The 25,468-nt window shown below is 37.9% G+C and overlaps 1 protein-coding gene across 1 annotated transcript in view; it reads right to left on the reverse strand.

Moving 5' to 3' along the window:
- Positions 1 to 1,493: 1,493 nt before the first annotated feature.
- The window catches only part of ERO1B (endoplasmic reticulum oxidoreductase 1 beta), a 33,284-nt gene continuing 9,309 nt past the window's right edge, over positions 1,494 to 25,468 (reverse strand). Inside the window, exons 3-16 of the mRNA XM_086631583.1 lie at positions 24,857 to 24,940; positions 24,444 to 24,485; positions 18,743 to 18,825; positions 16,724 to 16,797; positions 13,974 to 14,094; positions 13,837 to 13,883; positions 12,710 to 12,721; positions 11,806 to 11,832; positions 10,242 to 10,334; positions 9,839 to 10,085; positions 8,938 to 9,007; positions 7,634 to 7,720; positions 6,065 to 6,198; positions 1,494 to 5,171 (exon numbers count right to left, since the gene is read on the reverse strand). Coding sequence (XP_086487709.1) covers positions 5,111 to 5,171; positions 6,065 to 6,198; positions 7,634 to 7,720; positions 8,938 to 9,007; positions 9,839 to 10,085; positions 10,242 to 10,334; positions 11,806 to 11,832; positions 12,710 to 12,721; positions 13,837 to 13,883; positions 13,974 to 14,094; positions 16,724 to 16,797; positions 18,743 to 18,825; positions 24,444 to 24,485; positions 24,857 to 24,940 — 1,182 coding nt within the window. The 3' untranslated portion in view covers positions 1,494 to 5,110. The remainder of the gene's footprint in view (positions 5,172 to 6,064; positions 6,199 to 7,633; positions 7,721 to 8,937; positions 9,008 to 9,838; positions 10,086 to 10,241; positions 10,335 to 11,805; positions 11,833 to 12,709; positions 12,722 to 13,836; positions 13,884 to 13,973; positions 14,095 to 16,723; positions 16,798 to 18,742; positions 18,826 to 24,443; positions 24,486 to 24,856; positions 24,941 to 25,468) is intronic.

The raw sequence follows: 25,468 nt of genomic DNA on the forward strand, positions 1-25,468 counted from the left end.
ACCAATGTAAGGCGAGCAGGAACCCTAACTCTGCTTCAGGTCTTTTATTGCGCCCAATGCTGACCGGTATGCTCTACTGCGAAGAACTCTGCACCCACAGCATCTCTTTCTCCTTCCCCATGTGAAACAAATACTGTAATTCAATCCACATTTCTCTAGGAGAAAAACATAATTCTCATAGTAATTTTTACTTCTATAAACGTAGTTCATTTTGAGGTGCACTACGGCATCCCCAAATGGTAGACAGACTTGATGTTTTCCTCATACCCAACTTCAAGAAGTACAAGGAGGAGAGAATTCTTGTAAAAATTTCACAGAGGATATACAGGAAAAAAAGAAGGGACAGCAATGGGGAGTACATCTGCTTGGAAGCTAAAAGCACAGTAGTGCCACACATTTGCCAAGTCTTTGCAGGGTCTTTGATTTTTGGGGCCTTTGTGGTAAAAATCAAAGCACGAGCTCTGCCTCTGGCAGAGGCACTCTGCCACTTGTTTGCCCTCCAGCGCTTCCATTAGTCTCTTCACCTCTTCCCAAATGTTCACTGAATAACAAAGCCAATTAAACTATCAGCCAGAGCTTAAAGAGAGTGCCACAGGGTTGGGAAAAGAACAGAAATTTTATTAAACCCTTTGGAGTTCTACAACCATGTTTGTACAAAACTGCCTGAAGACTTAGTGCAAGAAATTCTGCAGGAATTACATTTTCTTCACAGTAGATGTAGCTGCACAGCAAAAATTTAATTATGAGAGTTCTGCGCTTAAATCAAGCTTAATCCCTGTGCCACAGTATGCACACAAAAAGTGGAATTACAAGTGACTATGACCAATCACAGTAATGAATTAAACACTCTTGAACACAGGAGATTTAAATAACATGAAAGGCAAGATCTTAAATTTAAATTAAATCACTATAATTATCGTTACCTGTGTAACAGGTACTTAGCCACCTAAATGGGGGATGAAACATGTATATATTGATAACCAAAGTTTTACTAAGATTTGTAAAAAATACATACATAGAATAAAACAAAGCTGCAGAAACCCTTTAGGGGGAATAATTTCACATAAAGAGCCCCACTGGGTGAACCAACCAGTAAAATATTTACAAAATTGATTTTATATGCTATTCTGAGAAAGGGACAGAACGGACCAAACTTCGTTTCAAAATAAGCCTTTTTGCCTCTGAAAACAGTTGGACTTGTGGCTAAATTTGGCCATATTCCTACAGAAACACATTGTAATTCTGCCACACGCGTTTCTGACGTGCTGACTGCAACTCACTGTGAACAGCAACAGATACGCAGGTGACACTCATCTTTTGAACGGGAGGAAAGTGAGAATGAAAGCCTGCTCATCGTCTTCAGCTTAAATGACAGACAGGTAAATAATGTAAGTTACATAATTTCTACCAAGTGTAGTTGAGAGGTAAATGAAAAGTAAGACAGTTTTCAAATGAAACCCCAAAAATTACATTCACAAAAAGAAGTTGTAGCAGAAAATACTTTAATTCGCATTTTATAGATTGAAACATAGCAAAGATTCAGAAGTGTTTAGATCTCAGTAAGCGGTTCCAACACTGATTTTAATAAATATTATGTTTTAATAGGCTAGCTATATGGAGGAATTGTAAAGTGATGAATTGCTGGTTGCTACTGTATAAACATAAGCATCTAGATTATTTACAACATAGTACAGGTCGTTTCCCAGAATAGCACAAAGCAAGGTCAGATAAAGGCAACCCAACCATCAAAACACAACTCAAGAAAGTGTGGCACAGTGTATTTCATGCACATACAATGACATACAGCACAAGTCACCAGCTGGAGTAGGAAAACAACTTGTTATTCCAGCTTTCACAAGTCTCTACATTTTACTGGTTTAAATCTATATTCTCACCTTCCTCCTCAGGCACTGAAGAGCAAGTCGTTCAGCAACAGCGCCCTACGTTTCACCTGTGTGGTTTGCACCAAGTCTTATTTCACATCAGTCTTCACGATTTGGGAAAAATGAAACGTTTTTGTCTTCATCTTCTCACTAGCTCTGGGATTACAATCATTGTGTCATTTGTACAAGGAAATGTACTTTTACTGTGAAATGAATGGCAGACAATGTTGACAAGCTGATCTCCAACAGGGAGCTGGAATTTAAAATAGTTTACAGGTCACAGACAGTGTAACTAACCTTATTCTTTAGTATAAAAACAGATCTGTAAATGTCTAAAATTTAATTTAACATATAAAGAACTAAGTCATCCGACTCACATGGCAAAACTCCATAGGCAGCATAGTCACAGAATGTACATCAAATACAGTAAAAAAGATGGTGATGGAAAAATTCTTTCAATTACATTTGTAACAGGAAAAATCTTACGTCCTATTTCTACAATGACAGTGAAGTGAAATGCCTTCCATATTTGATCACCAAGCAAGATGTACCTTCGAATGCAACAGAACTTCCCCGTACACAAAATTAGCTGTTCAGTTGCATTCCTGTGTTTTCATGACACAAAGGACAAGAAGAAAAGCTTCCCATTTCTTTATGTCCTTACCCAACAGTATTAACCTTGCCTGCATCGTGCCAATGAGGGTTGCAAGGAGCAGGTGTCCAGGATCTGCGTGCCTGAATCTCTCACCTGTCCCAGGAGCAAGTGCATGATGCCAGTATGTGATGCTGCTTCAGTGTCCGTAGATTTTAGCCAGGCACAGGTGGAAAAAAAAAAAAAAGAAAAATAGCGAGTTGCGTCCCCAGAAGAAAGTTGGAAGCAATTCACTTTCCCCATGAAAAAGGGGGAAAATGGGAAGAAACAATTCTGAGGCTCAGGTCCTTCCTGGGGCAGCACAGACAACACAATTGTTTTTCAACTAGAAAATCCTGCCTAAAGCTTTAGGCACTATAATATGTAACAATACAGATCAATTCCAGCTACAGAGCATTCTTCACTCAAGCGAGCCTACAGGTTCTAGCCCTTGCAGGTCAATCCAAAAGGCAAGGAATTAATGGCCAACTGAAAACCACACACTTTAAATATATACAATTACTCAGTTAGATACTCGGGGTGTAACTCGTTTACTAAATACAGCTGCTCACAACTGAGCTAGTTACCTGGATTCCCACTTCAATTTACCAGAGAAAAATAAACTCTAGGGTGCAAATGTCTTCACCCCATCATAAAGAACTTGGAATAGGCCAGATGAATCCACCTAGAAATCACCTGCTCTTCTCCATTAACTAGGAACAGACAGCCCATGGTGACTTGCTCAGACATGGGTGCCCACAGGCAAGAGAGGCTGCAGGGTAAGAACATATCATCCCCAGACGTTTCTCTAACATCACGTTAAATTATCTACTGGCTTCAACAGGAACTTCTGACTGGATACCAGTTCATTGCCAATTTATACAACTATCTCCAAAACTTTGTGGAGGTGGTTTGTTCTGGTTTGTTTTTTCTTTCATTTAGCTTATCTCAGTTTGACTCAAGAGAGTTGACTTTCTTGAGAAACAGTATTTTTTATAATAGCAAGTGTCAGCAGGATAGACTGTCTCATTTCCAGTCAGGCAGAAATTTGAGGCTAGTCTGGAAACCAAGGACATAGAGCATATTCCAGCTTTCCAAAAAAACTCAGGTGTACAAGACCACAGTATGGAAGCCAATGCAGTTACAATCAATTATATAAACAGGTCACTAAATATCTGGCAGGGTGAAAAATGTTTAAGAGCACTTTATTTTGTGAAGATTTATTTTTAAAAACAAGACATGTATCTACACTGCACCAGCACTTCCTACATTCATAACTCCTAACTTCACTTTAAAACATGCTGGTTTAAAAAAAAAAAGATTATTTTAAATTTAACCCAATATTTGGTTGCTACTAATCAGTAATACTGTTTCTGAATTCTGTTTTGGACAATGGTAAGTTATCATTGACATTTGTGGACAATGATACATGAGTAATTTCTCATTTTATGAAAGTTATGTTATTAACATACCCGTTTTTTTTAAGTTGAATATCCTTTTAAAGAAGATACAGTTAGGGATTGCATAGATAAAGAGTATGTGGTACTAAATGTCAGTGTGATTATGAATTTTAAAAAGCTTTTTTTTTTTTTTTCAAAGTGACTACAAAAACAAGTTCTTACTTTTTGCACTGACCTTTTATCATAGCACTGAAACATAACCCATAAAGAGCAAATCTATTTCCACGGCTCAAAGACTGAAGTGTGCTATTTTAACATTTTAGATGTTAAAAACACAATTTCTGGAGACGGAACTTGTGATTACCATCTAGAAAATAAAATGGGGTAGATGTGTATTTGATCGACTGAGGCTTCTCAGCTAGCAGCACTCCACTAAGCATCTCCTCCTGCCCTGACCCCCACCCTCGAGAAAATGCAGGTAGCCAAGGAGCTGCAGAAAAGTCACTTCCAACTGTGCTGCATCAGAGACAAGGCAGTTATTTTAAAGAAAACAAGAAATTCTGAGAAGCAGCACATAAGGAAAAAAATGTTGATATCAGCATGATGCGAAGGAGCTCAGTATGAAATAAAATTTTCTGCTCAGTAAATTTCCTATTTTTAAGTAAGTTTCATTATTACAGCAAGAAGTTAGAACTCAACGAGAGCCTTTTTTCCTTTTCTATTTTTGCTGGTTTTGGTGTGTGGTTTTTTTTTGTTTTTTTTTTTTTTTTTCTTTTACACAGTCAGAATCAGCATACCCAATCCTCAGAATATACTGAAGCTCGGTACTGGGGAGAGGCAAGAGGTGAACCACCTCTCTCAGGACAGGCCAAGTCAGGGTGCAGGTACATATGTCTTCATATAAAACAACTGTCTCAGAAATACAAGGAAAATTTATGAAATTTCAGTAAAACAGAACTGTGAGCAGAGAACTTAAAAAATAAACAGATCAGCATAATTTACACATTTAAAACCCATGTATTTCATTCATAAATATATTTTCTAATTAATAACCATTCCTAGTTTAAACATAAATATTCAAGTTGGTGTTTGATTTTACTTTTTATCAGTTCATTTGAGTCCTGTAAGGATCAGTTCCTCCTGCTCAATGCAGACGTGTAAATGGTCTTCACTAATGGGTGGTGCAAAGGCCTTCATTACCTAGTTTGTTGTAACAAAACTTTGAAATTCTGCAACTCTCTTATGCTCGTGGAAAGCCTGTAAAACAAAAACCCCTGAAGTGTTAGTAAGTCAACTGCAAAAGAGAAATACAAATCATCGTCTTCCATAGGGGCTTTTTGTTTGTTTATCTTCTGGACAAATTCTGTTCTAAAGATGAACACACTTAAGAGACTACTTTCCCTCAAAAGATCTACTATCTGATTCTCCATTATATTTACATAGTATAGTACAAGGATTTAAGTTTATATGTATTTAATTGTCTCAACTTCATTAAACATTTAAAAATCTCTTACCAGAGGTAATAATGTTTATTACATTCTTTTAAACAGGAATGGATTGTTATATCCAAGATCTGAAGAACTCGCAGGATGAACAAAGCAAGTTCTACATATCTTTAAAAACTGTTAAAATGTTTTATTTCATCACTTGAATGGAGTAAATTTTCAAAAAATTAATCAAACCTAAAGTTTTAACAAAAATTCAACACAAAAATCTAAAAGCCTAAGGGCTAATGACAGTTAACATTAAAAAAACCCTCCAGGTATTTTCTTCCTTTTCACTACTTTTTACATACACACATTTAAAACAGAAATACAAAATGTAGAACAGCTGCAGCCAGTGTTCAAAAGGAAGAGAAATCCTCAAAGTCTAATGTTTACGACTGTTTAAGAGACTTAAATTCAGCTTTCACAAGATGGAATTTATGAGATTTGAAATAAAGAGATAAATTGGATCCAAAGACAGAATGATGACCAAGGCTAATAATCAACACTCCACATAGTTTGACGGCATTAAGTTTATCCATATCCCTAACAGCAATTCAGCCTTTAAAAAGCTACAGCTACCAGTACAATACCATTTTCCACAGACCTTAAGTGTTGACACTGAACTTTTACCATTTTTCTACCACACAAATGATGAAAACTTACCTTCCAAAGGCATTTACAAGAGCAACGATTTCCTGACGCGTCAGTTGAAAACCTTTTGATGGGCTATTCTCAGGAAGGCTCTGTATTTCTTTCTCGGAAAACAAGATCTTCAGAGCGGTTCCTAAGCCTTGAGTCTACAAAAAAAGTCCAATGTTTTAACATCATTAAGATCGCACCTCTGAACGCTCAGAAAATTGTAAAAAAGTTTAAAAATTACTAATTCAGCCAAACCGCGGTACCAATTCTTATATCTTGACACTCCCTCAACCCAAATAACTGCACACAAACAAGGACACTAATGCAAATGCACGCCATTAATTCTGTGCCAGGTTCAGTCACTTATTTAAGAACATTTGTTTCCTCAGGTGTACTTGCTCTTCATCCTTGTGTTTTTAATCTCTCTCTTTCCCATCTCTTTTCTTCTCAGCCACAGCAGATGCGTATGAAAACATGCCTGTTACCAGACTTCCAGCTCCCTCCCACCCCTCACTTTACAGATGCTCCACTGCTGCAGGAGCTCTTGGATCAGATCTCCCCTTTTCCTCTCCCCTCCCCTTTTGAAGTCAAACTAGGTTTTATTATGAGGTATCACAACACTTCTGCTTTTTCCACCTCCAGTCCCAGTGGCAAACATTGCAGTTTCAGTTTCAAACCCTATTTTCTATACAGAAATAGAACAGAAGCAGCTATTCTTATTTCCCCTTTTAACTGGGCTACAGAAACAACCACTGCGTTTTGACAAAAAGCAGTTGAGGCTGGCTGCAAGAAAATTTTATAGGTCAGGAAATCTGGCCCTATTTCATTTTGTGTGAGAAGGAAAAAACAGTAATAGATCAGAAGCAGTAACTAGGACAGGGTAGGCAGAACTCTGGAAATTCAGCAGAGACCACCAAATTTTTGATGTTATAAATTTCTTTGAAAACTGAACTCTAATGAGCTTAATGCTACACAGCAGTAGAATACAGTAGGCACCCCAAAGTAACAGCGATTCTCAGCCTGGATTTAACATTAGTCTTGAGGTTTAAAATCTTGTTCTCAATAAAATAAGTGTCCAGAAGAAATAATAAGTAATAAGTGTCCAGAAACTACAATGATTTTTCAACTTTCAGCTTTACTGAGCACATTTGCATTCATTTGCTGCCTTCTGCATAAATTGTTGAAAATCTGAATTACTTCTTTTTCTTATGCCTCAATTTGTGGAGTTAAATCTCATGCTGGATTTTCTAACAACTGAATACAGGTAAGATATTGACTGCCAGTAAGACTTTGCCATGAAGCATCTGCTTTAAATACATTTTTTTTTCAGAGACTACAACCTATACCTTTCAGTAAACTAAGCAGCTGTTGACCAAACAAAGAAACATTTTTTTAAAAAACAAATGTTTTTAAAAAATTGTTTAACAGTGAAATAACAGAGGTCTGTTTTTAATACATATGTAAGGATATCAAAGACCAACCATGTTCAGCAAGTCTGAATGCTACGGTAAGAGGCATCCAGCCAAACTGAAATAGATGCTTATCTTCTAGCCTCCCTCCTGCCACACACACACAAAAAAAAATGAACTGTACCTGCAGTTTGCCCCACAGCCTGCATTTGTCACATCCAACACAATCCATTATGCGGGATATGTTCTTGAAATGCAATCTGAATTCTTCCTATCAGTTAAAACCAAAATAAAAAAGGTTAAGGTAAAGTACTTCTTACCTTTACAAAAACAGGTGGTTAACTAATCTAGTAGCACTAGAATATCAATTCTCTGTTCCTAAAACTGAACAAGACCACTACCTTACGTGGTCAGGCCATAACAAAGGTCTGCGTAAACTCAGAATCTTGTTTCCAAGCCACTACTAACAGTTAATTCCTAAAAAAAACCCCAAAATACAGGACATGCAGGGTAACGCTTAGATTCTGCACACTGAGTTTCTACCAACTTTCTCAAAGTTTTTCAAGTGCTGTATCTGTGTCTCTGCTCAATTTTTCTTCCGTTATTCAAATCTCTTTTCAACCAACTTACCTTTTTGACAAACAGGCAAACAAGTTACAATTCACAAAAGACATTTCCTGTCCAAAACTATGGGCAGATGATCGCTTTGCAGCTTCAGTCAGAGTAGAAGCAAACACAGCACAGAACTAAGTAATATGATCTCAATTAAAGACTTAAGGTCAGAAAAACACTAGCTGGACTGATAAACTACTGGCACCTTTGTAATAGCATTCTTTCTAACGCTGATGAGATTCTAGACTACTACTGAAATAAGTATTACAAGTGTTCACAAGCATTGGAACAGACCTTTACTACCGAGCCACACTCGAGCTGTGGAATTGTAGCACTTGCCAATTGGAACACCAGCATGTGAACACTGGAAGTTGCTAGGTAGTAACAGCATTTACTTAAGGTTCTCATGTCTAGGAGCTACCCTTTTCTAACGTTAAGTATAATATTATATTACATTATACTATATTATATTATACTGTACAAAACAACTGTTTTTTTAAGCAAACATCACTCTGCTTAATCTGTTAAACAGAAAAAAATCTGTCTTTTTTTCAGATACTTATGTGAAACATACTCTATTTAAAAAAACACCATTGCATCTACTGGTAATACCAATTCATCTTGTTTGCCTCACCACAGTCCTGATGGCAGACCCAAGGCATTAAAACAGAGATCGCAGTCTGCTTGGCTCAGGACAATACCTTGTATTCATTTTCTGTAAAGTAGATTAAGAGGCCTCAGATACAATTCTAAGCTTTTGTTCCCGCCTTTTCTACTCTGAGTACTATGCTACTGGTAGGTAGAGAGGTTTTCTAAAATAATAAAACTTAATTCCAAAATGGATATTTTGGATGTCATTCAGAAAACTAGCTTTACCTTTAATGACTTGGCTCCTTTTTTATCTCCAGCAAACATGGACTTCTCATCAAAGTGCATATGGAAGGACCTAATAAAGACAAAATGCAAAAAAAAAAAAGCAAACGCTAGCATGAACTACAGTGTTCTATCAAGCTAGGTGAGCAGCTGATGCCATCAGTGTAAAATACTTTTCAGAGTTCCTAGTCTTTGCAGAATAGCCCTTCAAAAATTTACCGAATGGTATCAGTTTTACTATTCAATCACTGTTACTTGAAATCTGTTATTTACAGTTCGGTTGAGAATTTTCTTCACTCCACTTCCACTGATCAAGATATACACGTATACAGAAACTGTCTTAATGTTTGCCTTGCACTTGACTGTTGGCCAACCACATCTCAAACACCTAGCAAGATTATGATTAGGGACAGCAATGAAGCCACACAGCGAGTTACCAATCACAAAAATTAGCAAGGTGAGCAAAGGAACTGGACTAAAGAACCTTACAGAGCAAACAGAAGGAAAAAGTGATGGCTAAAACCCCAGAGGTTAACTCTATGATAAAAGCTGGATTACTCATTGGATCATTAGAAGACTACATGTACTATTTTCCTTTTCAAAATAAATCATGTGCATCTTACACTGAAGAATTAGAAAAAGCAACAAATAGGGAGTAGCTCAGGGTGTTGTGTGTGGGGGGGGGTTGTTTGTGTTTTTTTAAAGACTGGTATATTCAAACCTCAAAAATACTAATCTTATCCCACCAAATGTACAAATTCCTCGTTCTCTCCCATTACTTGATTTTATTTATTCATTCCACTCTCCCTCTTTTCCTATCCTATCAAGAAGTCGTCTATTCTCACTTGCAAATATAACTGAGAATTTCAAACTATCGATAAAAAGAAAGAATCCTATGCCTTACTTTGTATCCCTGAAGATATCCAGTAAGAGTGCTTTGGATTCAGCATCCTCATGGCCATTTCCAGTGTAAAGGTCAACAACTGAACGCTCAAAGTACGGTGCAACCTTTGACAAAGCACGCAGCTCTATCAAATATAAGAAATACAAATTTTTGAGCCTCCGTGGTCCTTCTCCTTTTGTTTCAATAGGGTCAAAGCGGCGAGTGAACTCTTTCACATTCGGTCCCCAGCGAGGCTTCCCCCAGGTTTCTACACAGAGGAAAAAAAAAAAGGGCAGGGGAGGAGTAAAACATATTTAGAAAAAGAAAGCAACTAAGTATACACCAAAAACATTCAGAAAAAAACAAATACATGTTACAGATATTGTAGAATTCCATTCAGCAATTTTACTTAGACTTAAATTACCTTCGAGAAGATAATTTGCACATAGATGCAAGTTGATGCTAGCATGAAGCCCAGAAATGAGTTTATAAAACACTCTTTTCTCAAGGCAAAGACCTGTCCAGGAAAAAAAAAACAACACAAACAGACCTCAAACTAAATACTGGAAATAACATATTAAAATGAATGTACCTCGACATTTCAGTGATGCAAGTCTGCATCATTTGACTTTCAAGAGTTACAGTTACAGTATTTCAGCATTGTTAATAAGCCCTTATATCCATCACAGGAATAGTTTACCTCTTTTTTATATAAAGAAGTACTAAGAATGAAGTTTGATATTTCTTACTTGGTATTTTAGTGCTCTAATAAATACAGTCAAATAAGTATCTGGTCAATTAGTACAGATAAACTGGCGCACAAAAATGATGCTTATATTGTTTGAGCAATAAATTTGAAAAGGTCTTGAATTTTGACAGCTGGGAAACCAGAACTATACTGTGACCCATCGTAACAAGAATGAAAGCTACCACTGAATTAGAGTAGTGACCTTACAGAAAAACATAAAAAAACCCCAGAAACAGCAAAAATATTTATTCCCAGCTCTACTGTAAATTCATGGAAGATTTAAATGCACAGAGTAAAACCTTGAAAAATATGACTTTGATGGATATAGACTTCTACAGCATAAACAGAAATGCAATGGCATGGAGTGGCCAAAATATAATTTAAACGCAGAAATTACTTATAATATCACTTAGACACAGAGATAGAGACTACACTTAGAATTTAGGATTTTGTTCCTTTCTCAAAGATATGTTTGGGTGACTTCCCTGAGACTTTAATCTCCACAAACCGAAGCAGGAAGAGCTGATGGTGAAGCCTATCTGTAAGGCTGAGATACGGCCTCATTTACAGATATCCCATTTTATAAAATGTAAATTTGTGTGCTTTCCTATAATAGCGCCAGTTAGAGATCTCCAACTAGACAAGTAAAAGCTTAGAAAACACAGAATTAACTAAGTTTAAAATTAAGTCATTTACATTTAAGTCATTTACTTTTCTGCACATCTCCAAAATGGGGTTTTGATTGCTACCACCGTAACAATAGTTTCCGTTTAAATATGAATAAAAAGCAGATTACTTTACCTTCTGAGCACACATTATACTTAGTATAGTTTATATACTGGGAACAGAACTATCAAAAACTTTCATGTTTTTTAAATTCGTTTTCAAATAAAAACACTTAGCAATGTTACTAACAATAATGTCCCTGCTTAAATGCCTTAAATGAGCAGAAAATTCAAAGTAACTGATATCGAAGTGAACTCCCCCTTTTATAAAAGATGAAACACTGAAAGGTTTAAGGACTACACATCTAAGTGAAAAAGATTTCCAGAGACTCTCAAGAAAAAACATACTCTTTGAATGACACTCAGAAGTTCTGCACAATTTATTAAAAAGCCTACACTATGGGAAAAAAAAAAAAAAAAAAACAAAAAACCCACACAACACTGGGCAGGTGAAAAAAAAACTACAGTGTTTCTTCTAGTGAATTTAACATATTAACCCATCCAAGAGCCTTTACCTTCTAGCCATGTGTAGAAAGATTCTCCTGTAAATACAAAGTATATAGTTAAATGAAAATCGTCCATTTTCAACATTACACTATATTTCTTCGCATATGAACATCAGCAACCACCTGAACATAAAGCTAAATAATTTAGCTATTGAAGTGAGAAAGGCACTGGAGTGGCTGAACTTTGAGGTCAGTTTAAACCTGCTCGGGTCGGAGCAGGAGAAATGCACGAATGAGCACGACACTAAGGTACTGGTCGGGGCATTCAGAAGAATACGGAAGGATAAGCCTGATCATATGCACCAGTGGTGAGAGACGTGACGGAAGAGGGTAATTAGTGTAATTGTACCTGATCGCCTTTACCCTGACTGCTGCTGTCTGAAGGTCTCCTGTTGGCTTCGCTCTTTTGCCTGAGAGCTTTCAGTTGACTGAAAAACCTTCAAATCTGTCTCACTGTAGACAGACCAAATGCTTTTTCTCCCCACATTCTCCCCACCTTCACAATATCAAGGACATTCAAGAACGTATACAAAAAAAAATGCCTCTCTTCTTTCAAGGGATCTGACATCATCATCAGCCAGCAAGCTCTGGAGGAGACCCAAGAATCCTTTACTTTATACATCTCCAGTTATCTCACCAACAACAGTATCGCAACACGTATTCTGTTACAAGGGTAAGAACCAACAACAGAATTGTATTTTGCTCTTATCCACAGTTTCTCCCTATTCCAAATGAAAGAATTATCCCAAAAAACACATTTGCTGGTCAATCATCTGCATAAAAACATAACTTTCCTGCCCTCTAATGCAACAGCAATAAAGTGAATAAACTAGATTTAATGCTTTTTAATGCTAGAACAAACTCTTTAATGCTTACTTCATTTCTGCAAGTCAAGCAAAGTAAGATGACTTACCATCATCTCCTCCTTAGGGGGGAAAAAAAAAAATCCATAAGCATTAAAAAGATAATTTCCACAGCAAAGTAGTAATGAAACACAGGCTTTACTACAAACACTGAAAAAGTGCAAGAACCCTTACTTAATCTACAAAAAAATAGACTACTTTCCATCCCCTTCCTCCTCCTCAAGACCATCTGAGACTAAACACATTACAATAATGACAGTCGCTAAGAATTTGAAATTAGTAGCTGATTTACATATTCTTGAAAGCTATGCTTTAGCTTCAGAAAGATGATTAGGAAGTCTTTTTCTTCAGTTCACATAATTCAACAATCTGACCAGTCCCTTTCTGAAATTCTGATGCCTTAGTTAAACTGCTTTTATTTTTATTTGTGTATACCAGCAATATATTATCTCAATATTTATAATTACTGAAAGCTATCTTGATTTTCTAATGTGTGGTGATGTTTTATAACCCAAATCTTTTGGCTAATAACTAATTTTTAAGGGAAATGAGACATTGACAAGGGAAAGCTGATTCATTTGGAACACCAGGTTATAGTTTTCAATTTAAATTTGAAAACTTAAACTGCAAGTCATTGGCATGCCTTTTTTTTTTATTTTTTAACATTCTTACAGATAACTGAGCCTTCCTAAGTATCCACTCCTTCAAATAATGCAATTATTTGTACATTTGTAATACACTAAACATTATGGATGGAAAATGTACAGCTACATTACACTAGGATGACTATGAGCTAAAGTGATTAAATTAAACTCTCTAGGAAAAGAAAACAAGGGAAGAATACAAGACTGCTGAAATTCTTCTTGAACTTTAACTCCTTCCCATCCACACTGGAAAATTACTGTGACACTTACTAAACAGTTTGAGACTTATTTTAGTTTCCATGTTAGATTCTCTAACTATAATAAGCCTATTCATATGCATAAGATTAAGCATGTATGTAAACAAGTATCAAAACCTTAGTCTAAATACTGAAAATGGACAGCTACTTCTACAGAGGAAATTAAAAAGGCAGAAAGCACACCTACGCGCTAAAGATTACTTTTTGTATCACTTGAACTGCAATAGTCACCACGTTAAAAGAACTGCATTAGAAAATAAAACAAGCAAGACCCACCCCTACTAGGCGCCAGTGGATTTAAAGGACGATAGACAGATCGAGGCCTAGAAAATAAGTCAGAAGACACGAAAATCAGTTTTAAGCTAAATTGAAATGCAAGCATAAGAAACAGCCTTCCTCTCCCTCTCAATTACTTGAAGCAGTTTTCTTCGTAGATGCTGTTCCACACTCTCCAAGCAGAAGGCCCCTTGTATCCAGTGTAGCGTTCCGGATTCAGCAGCAAATCCACATACTGTGCATCTGGAGATCTCTCATCTAAATAGGAAACGTTTTGTTATAGATTCTATCTGATCAGTTAAAAAAGATTTAATTTAAAAAAACAGTCACACATAGTTAAATATAAATAAGAAGTCTCATACAACCTTATTTTGTCTTCCAGTTGGATTATAAATGCCTAGTACATAAAAATACAGCAATATACACACTAAATAGAAAGCTTAAAACTATATAATTTATTCCAAAGTCTCTGATGTGACCATAATTACTACAGTATCTGAACACCTTCTATATGTCTTCTTCAACACCACCATAAACGTCCGTGCATTGTGTTCTCTCATCATATCCTAAGATATAAACAGTGTTTTGTTTTAAATGGGCTTCAAATTCAGGGTTTATTTGTCCAGCAGTATTTGGCTGGGGTGGCTGCTTTTTTGAAATGGGTATAATGCTACAGAGGCTTCTTAATAAAGACAAGGTCAAAGAAGTGCATCTTGTAGTTGGTATATATTGCATATTTATTAGCTAAATCCCTTTTTTTCCAGATACCCTTCTATACTGGCAGACAGTCTGGATCACATTGCTTAATTGAACAAACTTTTGGCATATTGCAGAACGTGTGGTTGGTTACAGCAAGAAACGTGTTATTTAAGCAGCATTTCAACAAGTTATACCCCCATCTCTCAAGTTCACTACACATTCAGGTAACATATCCAAAGAAAATGGTGAAACAGTATTCTCTCTGCTTAAAAACTCCCTATGAATAGAAACTTAATTTTCAAGCCACAACTAGTAAAAAGCAGGAAGAATTCCCTCCTCTGAGATTCTAGGTCAAGAGCAACTCGTGCTTAAAAAACCCCATATACGATACAAGCTGGTAGGTCCAGAGACTTATTCATAGGAATAGGCCAAGCAGTGCTACTGATTATTTCCTCAGATGTTGAAAAGAGCCACAAAAACAGAGTGAAAACTGCTCTAAAAAGAAGAGATGATTCTGCATGAGCAGTTAAGCATCGTTTCGGCAGCAGTAGCAAAAACAAAGAAGAGAGACAGACACAAGACGCACAACACCACAGTGAGTGCCAGATGAGACAAAGTCAAATTATAGCTTTATTTATTTCTGTGAGAGCACGGCTAACATAAGCAGTTCCAACATTGCCTGGTCACCTTAGGTCTCCGCTTTTTCTTCTTGCCATCCACGTATAACTCAGTCTGTGGGGCAGTGCAACTGAAAGATGGAAAGCTGACCTGGGTTATGAAGTTTTTTTCAGCTAGATCAATTCCCTTATGTAGTTTATCATTAAGCCCAACAAAAAGCTAGTGGAAAATAAAACTGATGATAATGGTTTTGTGCTACAGTTGAGTGAATTAAGAGCTCTCTCACTGTCAGGAAAAGAGAGGAAGAGAACAAGAGTTTCTACTTCCTCCCAGTCACTTCTAGTAGTTTCTCTCACCTCTCCCTGCTCCAGCTCACAAACTCACCTGATAAGCCAGTTCATCACAACAATCTGGCAGATGGGAGGGAGATGTCAACTTACTTTCCCACTATTCAAGTAAGATGAATCGGCTTACCATGCACAAAGATGCATGCCAGAGCCAGTACAAAAAAGCACTGGAAAAACACAGCTGGGAGGCAGTACATCCTCCTTCGGCAGGGCACGATATAAGGAGAGATGGAGGTAGAACCAGGAACTACCTGAGTTAGTATTACTTCCAAAAGAAGTGATCCTAAACTATAACTTTCCCAACTGAGTCCTCTTAAAAATGTAAGTACACAGCTTGAAGATAGAGATAACAGCAGCTTGTTCAGATCTACAGTAATGCTCACTATTACAGAAACAGCTTATATAGAAAATTCTCACAGATAAGATGCAGCAGAGGTGTTGGAAGAGAATCACAGTTGCTAAGTCCACTATAGCTGCTACTTTCTCAGGTGACACCAAGCATTAGCCTAAAGGTAGATTAAAACATCTTGCATTATGCCCTAAGTCTTCCTAGCATAGAAAGCTTTCTAAGGTGTTTGTTAAAAAGGCCTTTAGCAGTCATTCCTGAACTTGGCAATTCTCATGTTTATCTGAAAAACATTCCTTTAAGCTTTGAATGTTACAAGCAAATAAAAAGACACTCACACGTGGAGCAGAGGGAAGACACAATCTAGTATCCTAATGTTCCAACAATAAGAAAGTCCTTACACATAAGGGTGAATTTAGTGCAGAGATCATTTGGAAACATAACAAGGCTGGAAGAGGAACAAACTCAGTCCAAGCAGAGACAGCAGAACAGTAACAAAAATAACATGGTAGTAAGAAACTGAATCAGCTGCAAGTAATTTGTCTTACGTTTGTGCTAGATTCAACTCTTTTGTGAGAAGCAGCTTTTTAAAGAATATACGCTAACCCACTCCCGTTTACCTTCTTTTTTGTTTCCACAAAAGTCTCCTGTTCACTACACTAACAGGAGGTAACAGTGAACGTTCTGTGTAGACTACCAAACGCTCCTTGTAAAAAATTGCACTCTTTGCATGTAAGATGATATGAACTGTCACATCTCTGTTTAGACCAAAATTAAAACTTTTTAAAAATTGTTATTTGCAGAGAAACGATAATCTTTTGTGTTTTTAAGAGACAGCAAATAAAACAAACACTCTGAAAAAGTTTAAACGTTTTACCATCAAGTTCACAAAAATGATCCTGTGAATCATCGTATCTTGCCCAGTCAATGAAAGCCTCCTTACTTTGGTTACTGAGGGGGAAAAAAATACATTTGATTTTAAACTTTTAAATAAGCAACATAGTAAGAGCTACTGAAAGAAACACAATCCACATAGTAGTTAACTTGGAACTGAATTCTGAATTACTGTATCTGAAACTCCAGAATATATGGAGTTACCACTTGTTAGCTGCACAGAGCTTCAAGCAAGAATCAACTGCAATACTTGAAAAAGTCATCTTCATGTTAGACAGCAAGATGATTTCACCATCATTATTTGAACTAACTGCACAGTAGCAGTGACTTCTCTTCCTTCAGTAAGACCTTGGTAAAACACTTTCATAGCATACTTTTTTAACACTTCCCAAAGTACTACATCAGCAGCTGTCGCTTCAGGGAGGGGGGAGGAATCATCATATTTTCGTAACCTGTACATTCAATGAGATCTACAATAGTTAACCTTGCTTTTTAGAGGAAGACTGGATGTCTAAATGCCCCTTCCAAGCTAAATTACTCTATATGATTTATCTTAAGCCTTTTAAATAATAACGGTATTCCATTCACGCCAGCATTTTCAAAGGTGTACTGTACCAGAGAAAAGTACTTTGAAGTTCCCACACTATGAAACACAAACAGTGCCAAAAGCTGAACGCTTTCTTCTACACTCATGTGCAGCACAGAGCTACTGATGCCATGCTACTGGCTGCAAAATGTAAGCACAGTTAAGATTGGGAACTCTGTTCCAGGGTGCAGTGAAGCACCTTGAAATAACATAAACAACCTATTTCGTTTGATCAAATTAGTACTAGCTCAATTCTACAACAAGAGGCAGTTCTATAACAAGATCCATTTCTAAACTTCTGCCAAATCACAATAGGAGACTTCATACTTGGCACTAGGCGAGGAACTTCTCCAGTAATTACTATCAGGCAAGATTTGATAATCACAAGAAACACAGCTGATAAGGGGAAAATCACCCAAAACCATGAGGATGATGCACTGCTAGGTAGCGAACATGGAGGTTTGCTTACAAAGCACAAACTCTTCCTGTCCTTGCAGGACCCATTACCTGCCCTCTCCCAATTTTAACTGTCTACTCTACTCTCAAAAAAGGCATTCTCTTCAGCTCTCCGTATTTGTACTCAATCTCATATTCTTTGGCCCTACAAGAGTGGAAGAGAGCTAGTAGTTTCTTATTTCCCCTAAAAAACCTTGGATAAGGGCTCTACCCAGTTTGGTTTAAACCACACACCAGGCAGAAGCAGTTGCTTTTTCATAGCAGTCTCATTTTGTCAGACGACAGGAAAGAGTTTCAACATCTCTATCAGGCAGAACTGCTGAAATCTGTGGCCAAAGACACCACACCTCTCCATCAACAGGGAAGATCTGATTTTTCTAGTTTTACTTTTTAAAGGTGGGGAATTCAGTAGAATGCAAGTTTTTCTAGGTGCCATTCCACACACTCTCCTGCTCAGGGACAAGACCATCCCGCAGAACTCCTCCCACTCAATCTTGACTGTGCTGTGCAATAAGCAAGATCAGGGAATTGATCCAAGCTAAAAATAACTTTCCTGACAACAAAACTAACTCACAAGCTCCCTGATCTGGTTCACTGAATGATCACAAACAGGCACATCAGTGTAACAGAGGAACAGAGCAGGACAGAACCCCTTAATCCAGCACAGTCATCAAGAACGAAGGCTGATACCGGTAAAAAGTAGAAAGTGGGTTTGTTTGCAAGTTTCCTCTGACTCTTCATGCTGTAAAATACCATCTTACTTTTAAAACCAAGAAAGTCTACTTGTCACTTAACACCTTTACCATCAGATGTTCTTGCATCATTTCACATTTATTTTCTAATGCGCTATGGAAAGAAGGAAGAACAAAACCCAGCACATTGCAAAAACAAGACAGTCAAAACGAAATGCTCCTTTGTGCTATTTTTATTTCCGTATTATTGTTGTGCATCACAGCATACCTTAAGGTACTGTTAACTGCTCCCAGTTTGTTAGCTTGCTCACAGTCTTCCAACTCTTTGGAATTATTCGCCACTTTTGAATACTGTAAGAAAGTTCATATTTAACACATAAATGAATTTCTTAAAATCATCTAAGAACAGGTGCTGTGAGAAGTATTTCTAGGTTTAGCAGTGAATTGGCTCGTATCAGGGAAAAACCTCAGATTCTAGCAGTAGTAAGCAATTCCAGAACATTTCTTATTTCTATTTTCCTTCACTTATTTTCATCAGGCCAATTTTGCTCTGTGGCTTTAACTACCACAGAAAATTCAACTAAATATGTCAAAACTTTGTTAGTTCTGCTTTTTTTTTTTGTTTAAATAAAATAGAGTTCTGAAGTGTTTCAGATACATTCTTGTAAAAAGACCTTGGAAGACAAGCAGTGTCATACTGTCATGGTTTGATGTGGAGGGGGTGGGGGTTCTGGTGGCAGGAGAGGGGCTTTGCTCCCTGCGACCTCCCCGGTTTTGGAACCGGGTCAGACCTGGTTCTGGCCACCAGATCAGACTGCCATCCCCCTCGGGGTTGAGCCAATAGGGCGCCTCTGCGAATTGCCCTATTTAAGTCGGGACAAAGGAACCGGAAAAGGTGCTTTGCCCAGGAGCAAGGAGAGAAGGGAGGAGGGCACTGCCCTCGCTCCCTGGCTCCTGGCCGGGCGGCTGCCTGCGATGGGCTGGCGCCGCCCACGGAGAACGGCGGCAGCGCAGCCGGCTGGGGAACTCGGGGGCACCCCACTCCCGGGGTGCCCACTGAGCTGAGTTCACCCAGAGAGGACTGAGATCTGAGAGAAACAGCTGCATCGACACCAGGTCAGTGAGGATGGAGTGGGAGGAGGTGTACCGGAGCCGAGTTTCCCCTGCGGCTGATGGTGAGATAGCAGGCGGCCCCCCTGCAACCAGGACGGCCTCAGTGGAGTAGAGACCCACTCTCAGCCCGTGGAGAGGAGATGCCTGAGCCTGAGGATGGTCGTGTTGGGACGCACGACAAGGCAGAGAGGCATCTGGAGTCTGCGTGACGACCCACGCCGGAGCGAGTGGCTACAACTCCCTAAGAATCCGAGACTGTGGTAAAGCCCACACTGGGGCAAATCTGATGGGGAAGGATTGCTTCCTGTGGGCTGGACTCACGCTGGAGAAGTTTGTGGATTTTTCCTCGTGAGTAGGGGATCCACTGGAGCAGGGGAAAAGAGTATAAGGACTCCTCCTCCTTTAAGAGAGAAGCAGCAGTAACAGCACGGAATGAACTGACCTGCACTCCCCCAGTCCCTGCCCCCTGCGCTGCGGGGTGGGGGGGCAGGGGGGAGGAAGGTGTCGGTTTTTAAGATTTGGCTTTGTTTCTTTTTATTCTCTCACGTAACCGTTTTTTTTTCCCTTTGTCCTTTTAAGTAACTGTCAATAAATTGTTTTGCTTTTTAAGAAAGCCAAGTCTGTTTTGCCCGGGACCATGGTTGGTGGGTGCTCCCTCTGTTCTTGTCTCATCCCTCAGTTCCTTTATTATATTTTTCTCCTCTCCACTTTACTGGAGAAGGAGAGACTGTGTGAGTTTAGTTGCTGGATCAGCCTAAACCCACGACACATACCTATAAAACATACCTTGTATTTTGCAAGCATAATCATACCCCAAGTTTCATTGATCATTTCAGTAGGAAAACGTATCAGGTTTGGCCATTTTCCCCTCTTGTTTCATTTAATCCTATTTATCGGCATGCTTTAGACATGCCCAGGTCTGGAAGAGAGGCTTTTCAGGTGGAACTCAAATTTTGATTATTCCAAAGCCAGAATTGAAGTAATTAAGCTGAACTCTGATTCTACAGTATTTTTTAAAAAGTAATCCACTAAAATAGACTTAATATTAAAATATTTCTAAGGAAAACATCTGAAGAACTGAAGATTAAATTCCACTATTCTACAACAATATGGTTATGTCAGCATGGAATTTGTAAAGTCTGTTAGCTTAAAGCTCAAAAAAATCCTTCTAACAGTTTTGGAAGATAACAGATAGTATCAGTGCTCTCTTAAAAGATAAACCTAACTTCCTCTTTTTTGGGGTTTTGGGGTTGGAGGTTTTTTTGTGTGTGTGTCTCTCTTCTTTTGCAGATTGAGCCCTAGGTTTACACAGATTTCTACCTTATCACAGTCCTTAAGAAATACAGAAAATGATTTAATGTTAAGTAACTGATAGCTTATATAAAGCTAAAGTGCTGGCTTCCCTTCACTTCCAAGCACATACATATTGACATGAAGGATGACTATCCAAAACCAGCTCAAAATAAAAACATAAGCTAAAGCCTTTGGATAAACCTTCAGAAAGAGCAAATGACAATAATAATTTGATAAATTTTAAAAGAAAGAGCATAGTCATGACTTGTGGTCAAGACACCAGAGGCAAAGTACCATCACAATACATATCACAATGCTTTGAAAAAAAAAGAAAGGATTTTAATTAAAACTGTTCAGATGAGTAAGCAAGATGACTTGCTTAAAATATACATTTGCCAGAACCCACACAAGGAAAAACAGCAGAACCTACTTAAGACCAAAGAAGTGAAAGAGATTAAAAAACCCAAATAATTTAAACTTGTTAGAGGTCTTGTCCATAACAAAGATTTACTCTAGAAGGAACTTCTCGCTCAATTTTCTTGCACTTGCCAGGCGTGAGGGCTCATTCTTTAGTATCATATAGATGTTAAATGGAAAAATCTGAACAAGGAATGGATCTGACTTAGAATGAAACAGATACTGCAGATGAAATAACATACTGAGATGCTGAAGTAAACATTCTGCATGTCTAGAGTTGCAAACCAATTCCTACTCTGAAGTGAAAAAAATTGCTGCCAAGAACATAATCCTAAATTTAAAGTTTCAAACATTCAAGTCTCAAAACAGGTTTCCAGGCTTCACTATTCTCCAGTGTTTAACAGCAAGAGCTATTGGATCAGTGCTCTGTGACCACTGACTAGATCAGGATAAAGTATCTGTTCCTGACAAAGCAGGATCTCCTAAGAGCAGTTTCTGGAAGAACACAGAAGAGAGGTGGGTGGGAAGTAAAATATTAAGTTGAATGTTGTAACCTTGAGTTACTGCATCCATCCCTCGCTTCACAGATTAATACAGCAGCTGTCATGACAGGTCTTTAATGTCTAGCCCCCCAAAATGTGTTCACTACTGAAATGAAGCAGGACCATAGAAAGGGAACCTACTTTGTGCCTCTCCAGCATCATTTAAAAAAGCTTACGTTGGTGTCAAGAATTCAAGAGATCCTCTTTTGCTAACTGCACTACTGTGGAGAAGCTGTGCAAGTGTAACTCTGATCTTTGTGGCTAGATGAGCTTTCAAAAGAAGAACTGTTTTCTCTGTGGTTCAGCAAAGAAACAAAGAAATCCCCCACACAAGCCTAATAAAGCTAGAAGTTTACAAGCTCATGTACATTAGGAGAGAAAGGCAATAGGAACCTGCACAGAAGCCAAGCACTTTGACCACAGAAAAATTCACAGGATTCTACCCTGAGTATATCTGCTCAAGAGATTATAGCTCTCATCATTAAAAGGATGCTTTTGGTTGCTTTCACCTTTCCAAGGCAGAAACTATAAGGACGAAAGAGAGAAACTGGACATATATGTCTCCAGGGGAGAAACTTTTTTTCTTTTTTAAAATCAATACTTTAAGGATAATCCACAAGACGGAGGACTTTCCCAAATGGACCAAGCCCAGGGTAATAGCACAGTACTTGCATAGTCCTTGAAAAAAACATTCATACTAAGATTAGTCTGATGTTTCCTTAAAAGGGACATTAAATGAGATTGTCAATTTTTAATCGGCTTCAAGAAAGATCTTTAACTGAATCATAAGTAAGAAAATGGTGTAGGTAAGATTTATGTCAGTCCTTATGACCATTTTCCTGCAGAAATATTTCTTTTTCTGACAGATAAGCAGCAGATGTCAGTGCCTTTGTCTCCTACAGATTAAAGGTTAGCAGAACCGCCTCACTTTGAGCACCGTAGCTGGTTGCAACACCCTACAAGGCAATTCAAAGGAAACAACTGTAGCAAATATACCAGCCAACGATACTTTCCCAAAGAAGCTATCCCAGTTTCTTTATTGCGGTGAAAGCAAAAAGTGGCTGATTTTTCACTTCTGAAGTCCAATCCAATATGCTCATGTGAAGTATCTTAAAACAGCATACTCTTTGGCTACTAATTAACACCTTACTTACGGCTCTCAAGATTAATCAGTCAGGAAGATCAAATGCCTACTAGAAGAATCTTTTCTAAAACAGTCTTTAAGTCTTAAAATGCCTCTTTAGGAGGCATTATGGCATTCCAGGAGTCAGTTTCTCTGCAATCCAGCTTGGAAGAGAACAGAGTCAATGAAAAAGAGAACTGGCAACAGATTATCCAGCTAAAACTCAAGATCTTGTGCCCAGATATAGTGCCAAAGTTTTCCCAGAAAAAACTACTGCTGCTTGCGCTGAAATAGTGAATGACTGACATATAAGTCATGTCAGTGATAAAGATGTTTCTTCTCTGATCACCAGAAACCTTTAAATGAAGAGGCACACTTTACTTCAGAGTGAGCTTAGCAATGTAGGTATAAACAGGAAACGAGACTTCCTCTTGAGCTAAAGCTTGGACAGACACTTGCCTGCACTGTTCATGACAGCAGGACGCAGAAGTCATCAATTCGTGATGAAGTATTCCTCTCAGCTGCCTTTGGTAATCTTTCTTGGCATAAAGTCTAACCCAATGCCAGTGGTCATTTACAATACGGTGAACTGCACTCAGGTGAGGCAGGCAGCAACTATGGCTGCCAAGTGAGGTGGAAAGTGGAGGATGGAGATAGGATAGTTAACCAAAAGTAAGTACAAGTCTACAACATACCCAAGGCACTCAACTCAAGAGGAAGATCTCTCACTTGGGCACCATTATCCCATCAACTGCTAAAATTGTTACTTATGGGCAGTGTGTTTGGGATTTGGGGATGCAGGAGGGTTGTTTGTCTTTCTGCCCTGACCTCTTCTCTAGGCGTATATACCCTCTTTACTTTTTTGGCTTTGCTAAGATAACTTGGTGATCTAGGAAAGATGGCTTGGAGAGAAGCAAGCAAAAGCCAACAGCACAGACTGACTACCGAAGCTTGCACTGACCATTTCAGCATAAATTGTCTTTAGGCTCATGACCAAACCATCTTTAGACTAATGACCTGCCCAAGATTAGACATGGCACAACTACATGTAATTGTTCAGGTTCTTTTAATACTAGAGGGTTGTGGTTACATATGGTTCTTACAAAAGACTGCACTGCTACTGCATTTGTGCATCTTAGCCTATGACTTTACAGAAGGTGGCCTGCACTCAGAAATGAACAAAGATTTTTGCATCAGGCATTCTGTGGCCGTGTACTGCTGTGCCTGGTCATTCAGTGATTCAGTTTGCACCAGCTCTCAAGCTATAACAGATTCAGAATAACATGCAAGTACCAGCAATGTCAGAAACACTATTATACATAAAAGTAAAAACATAAAGCCACAAACAGGAACTGATTAGTTATGTTAACAATTTCATCGCTATGCCAAGACTGAAGGTTTGTAATAAAAAGTCACACAGCTACTGTAATGTTAATATTAAAAAAAAAAAGAAATAACTTAGAAAATAAATGATTACTTACTTTATTAGAGCTTCCAGCCTTAATTCCAACAGGTATTTTGCTCTAAAACAAAATATAAATCACAGTTTTTACGCTGTTCACAGAAGTGATTATGCTTGATTAAAATCTAATATCATTCCTACAGAGGTCAAAGCAAACTTGCTTTTAAATAATTAACTTGCTCCTTTACCTTCCCAAACAGTGCTACAGCTCAGAAGAGACTTATTCTTAAAGTTATTTGTTTTATCAGTAAACTGACTAAGACCTTAAAATATTTTGGTTGTATTTCTGCTTTTGAAATGGAAAATGATTTTACCGTCACTCTTTTATTTAAGTTCTAATTAGTAAATATTGTTAGTATAGTATCAGTCACTGCAAATCAGCAAATGTTTAAGCCAAATAATCTTTTTCTCTTTATATTATTTGATCCATACCTCAGGACAAGGCTCTACATGACAATCTTTGATAGAACAATGTCCATCATCAGCCCAAAATGGGCACGGTCTCTTCAGGTTGACCTAAACATACAAAACCAAAAGTTTATAATCAACACTTACATAAGGCAACTTTAAAATAAAGAGCTCTCACTATCAGCAAATCCTTTCAAATTAAAGGAGAGGATACAAGGGAAAAAGGTTAAATTTAGCACTTTAAGTTTGGGGGGGTTTGTAGGGGTTTGGTCGGTTGATTTCTTTTAACTTTTCTCCCTCTGAGTATAAAAGCTGAAGTTTGCTGCAGTGGAATTGTTAGCCATAATGGCCTCCAGTGGACACAAACGCATAGTATATTAAGGCACAAATTAAAACTCTCACCACTAATATAACTTCAAAGCAGTGAATAAACTACTAAAAAGAAGGCAAAACAGACATGCAGCTCTAAAATGGTTGTACTTACAATCAGTTGTACTGTACTGATCAAGAAAATACATTTGATGGAGGATAGACTAGTGCACAAGCTTACTAATTCAAGAAAATGCTTGGATGATTTCAGATTTCAAGCAATAAAAACAGGCAATTATTACTACACATCATAGCTAGACAAGTAAG

This window comes from Tauraco erythrolophus, chromosome 2 (genome assembly GCF_009769465.1).
Source record: "Tauraco erythrolophus isolate bTauEry1 chromosome 2, bTauEry1.pri, whole genome shotgun sequence".
NCBI lineage: Eukaryota > Metazoa > Chordata > Aves > Musophagiformes > Musophagidae > Tauraco > Tauraco erythrolophus.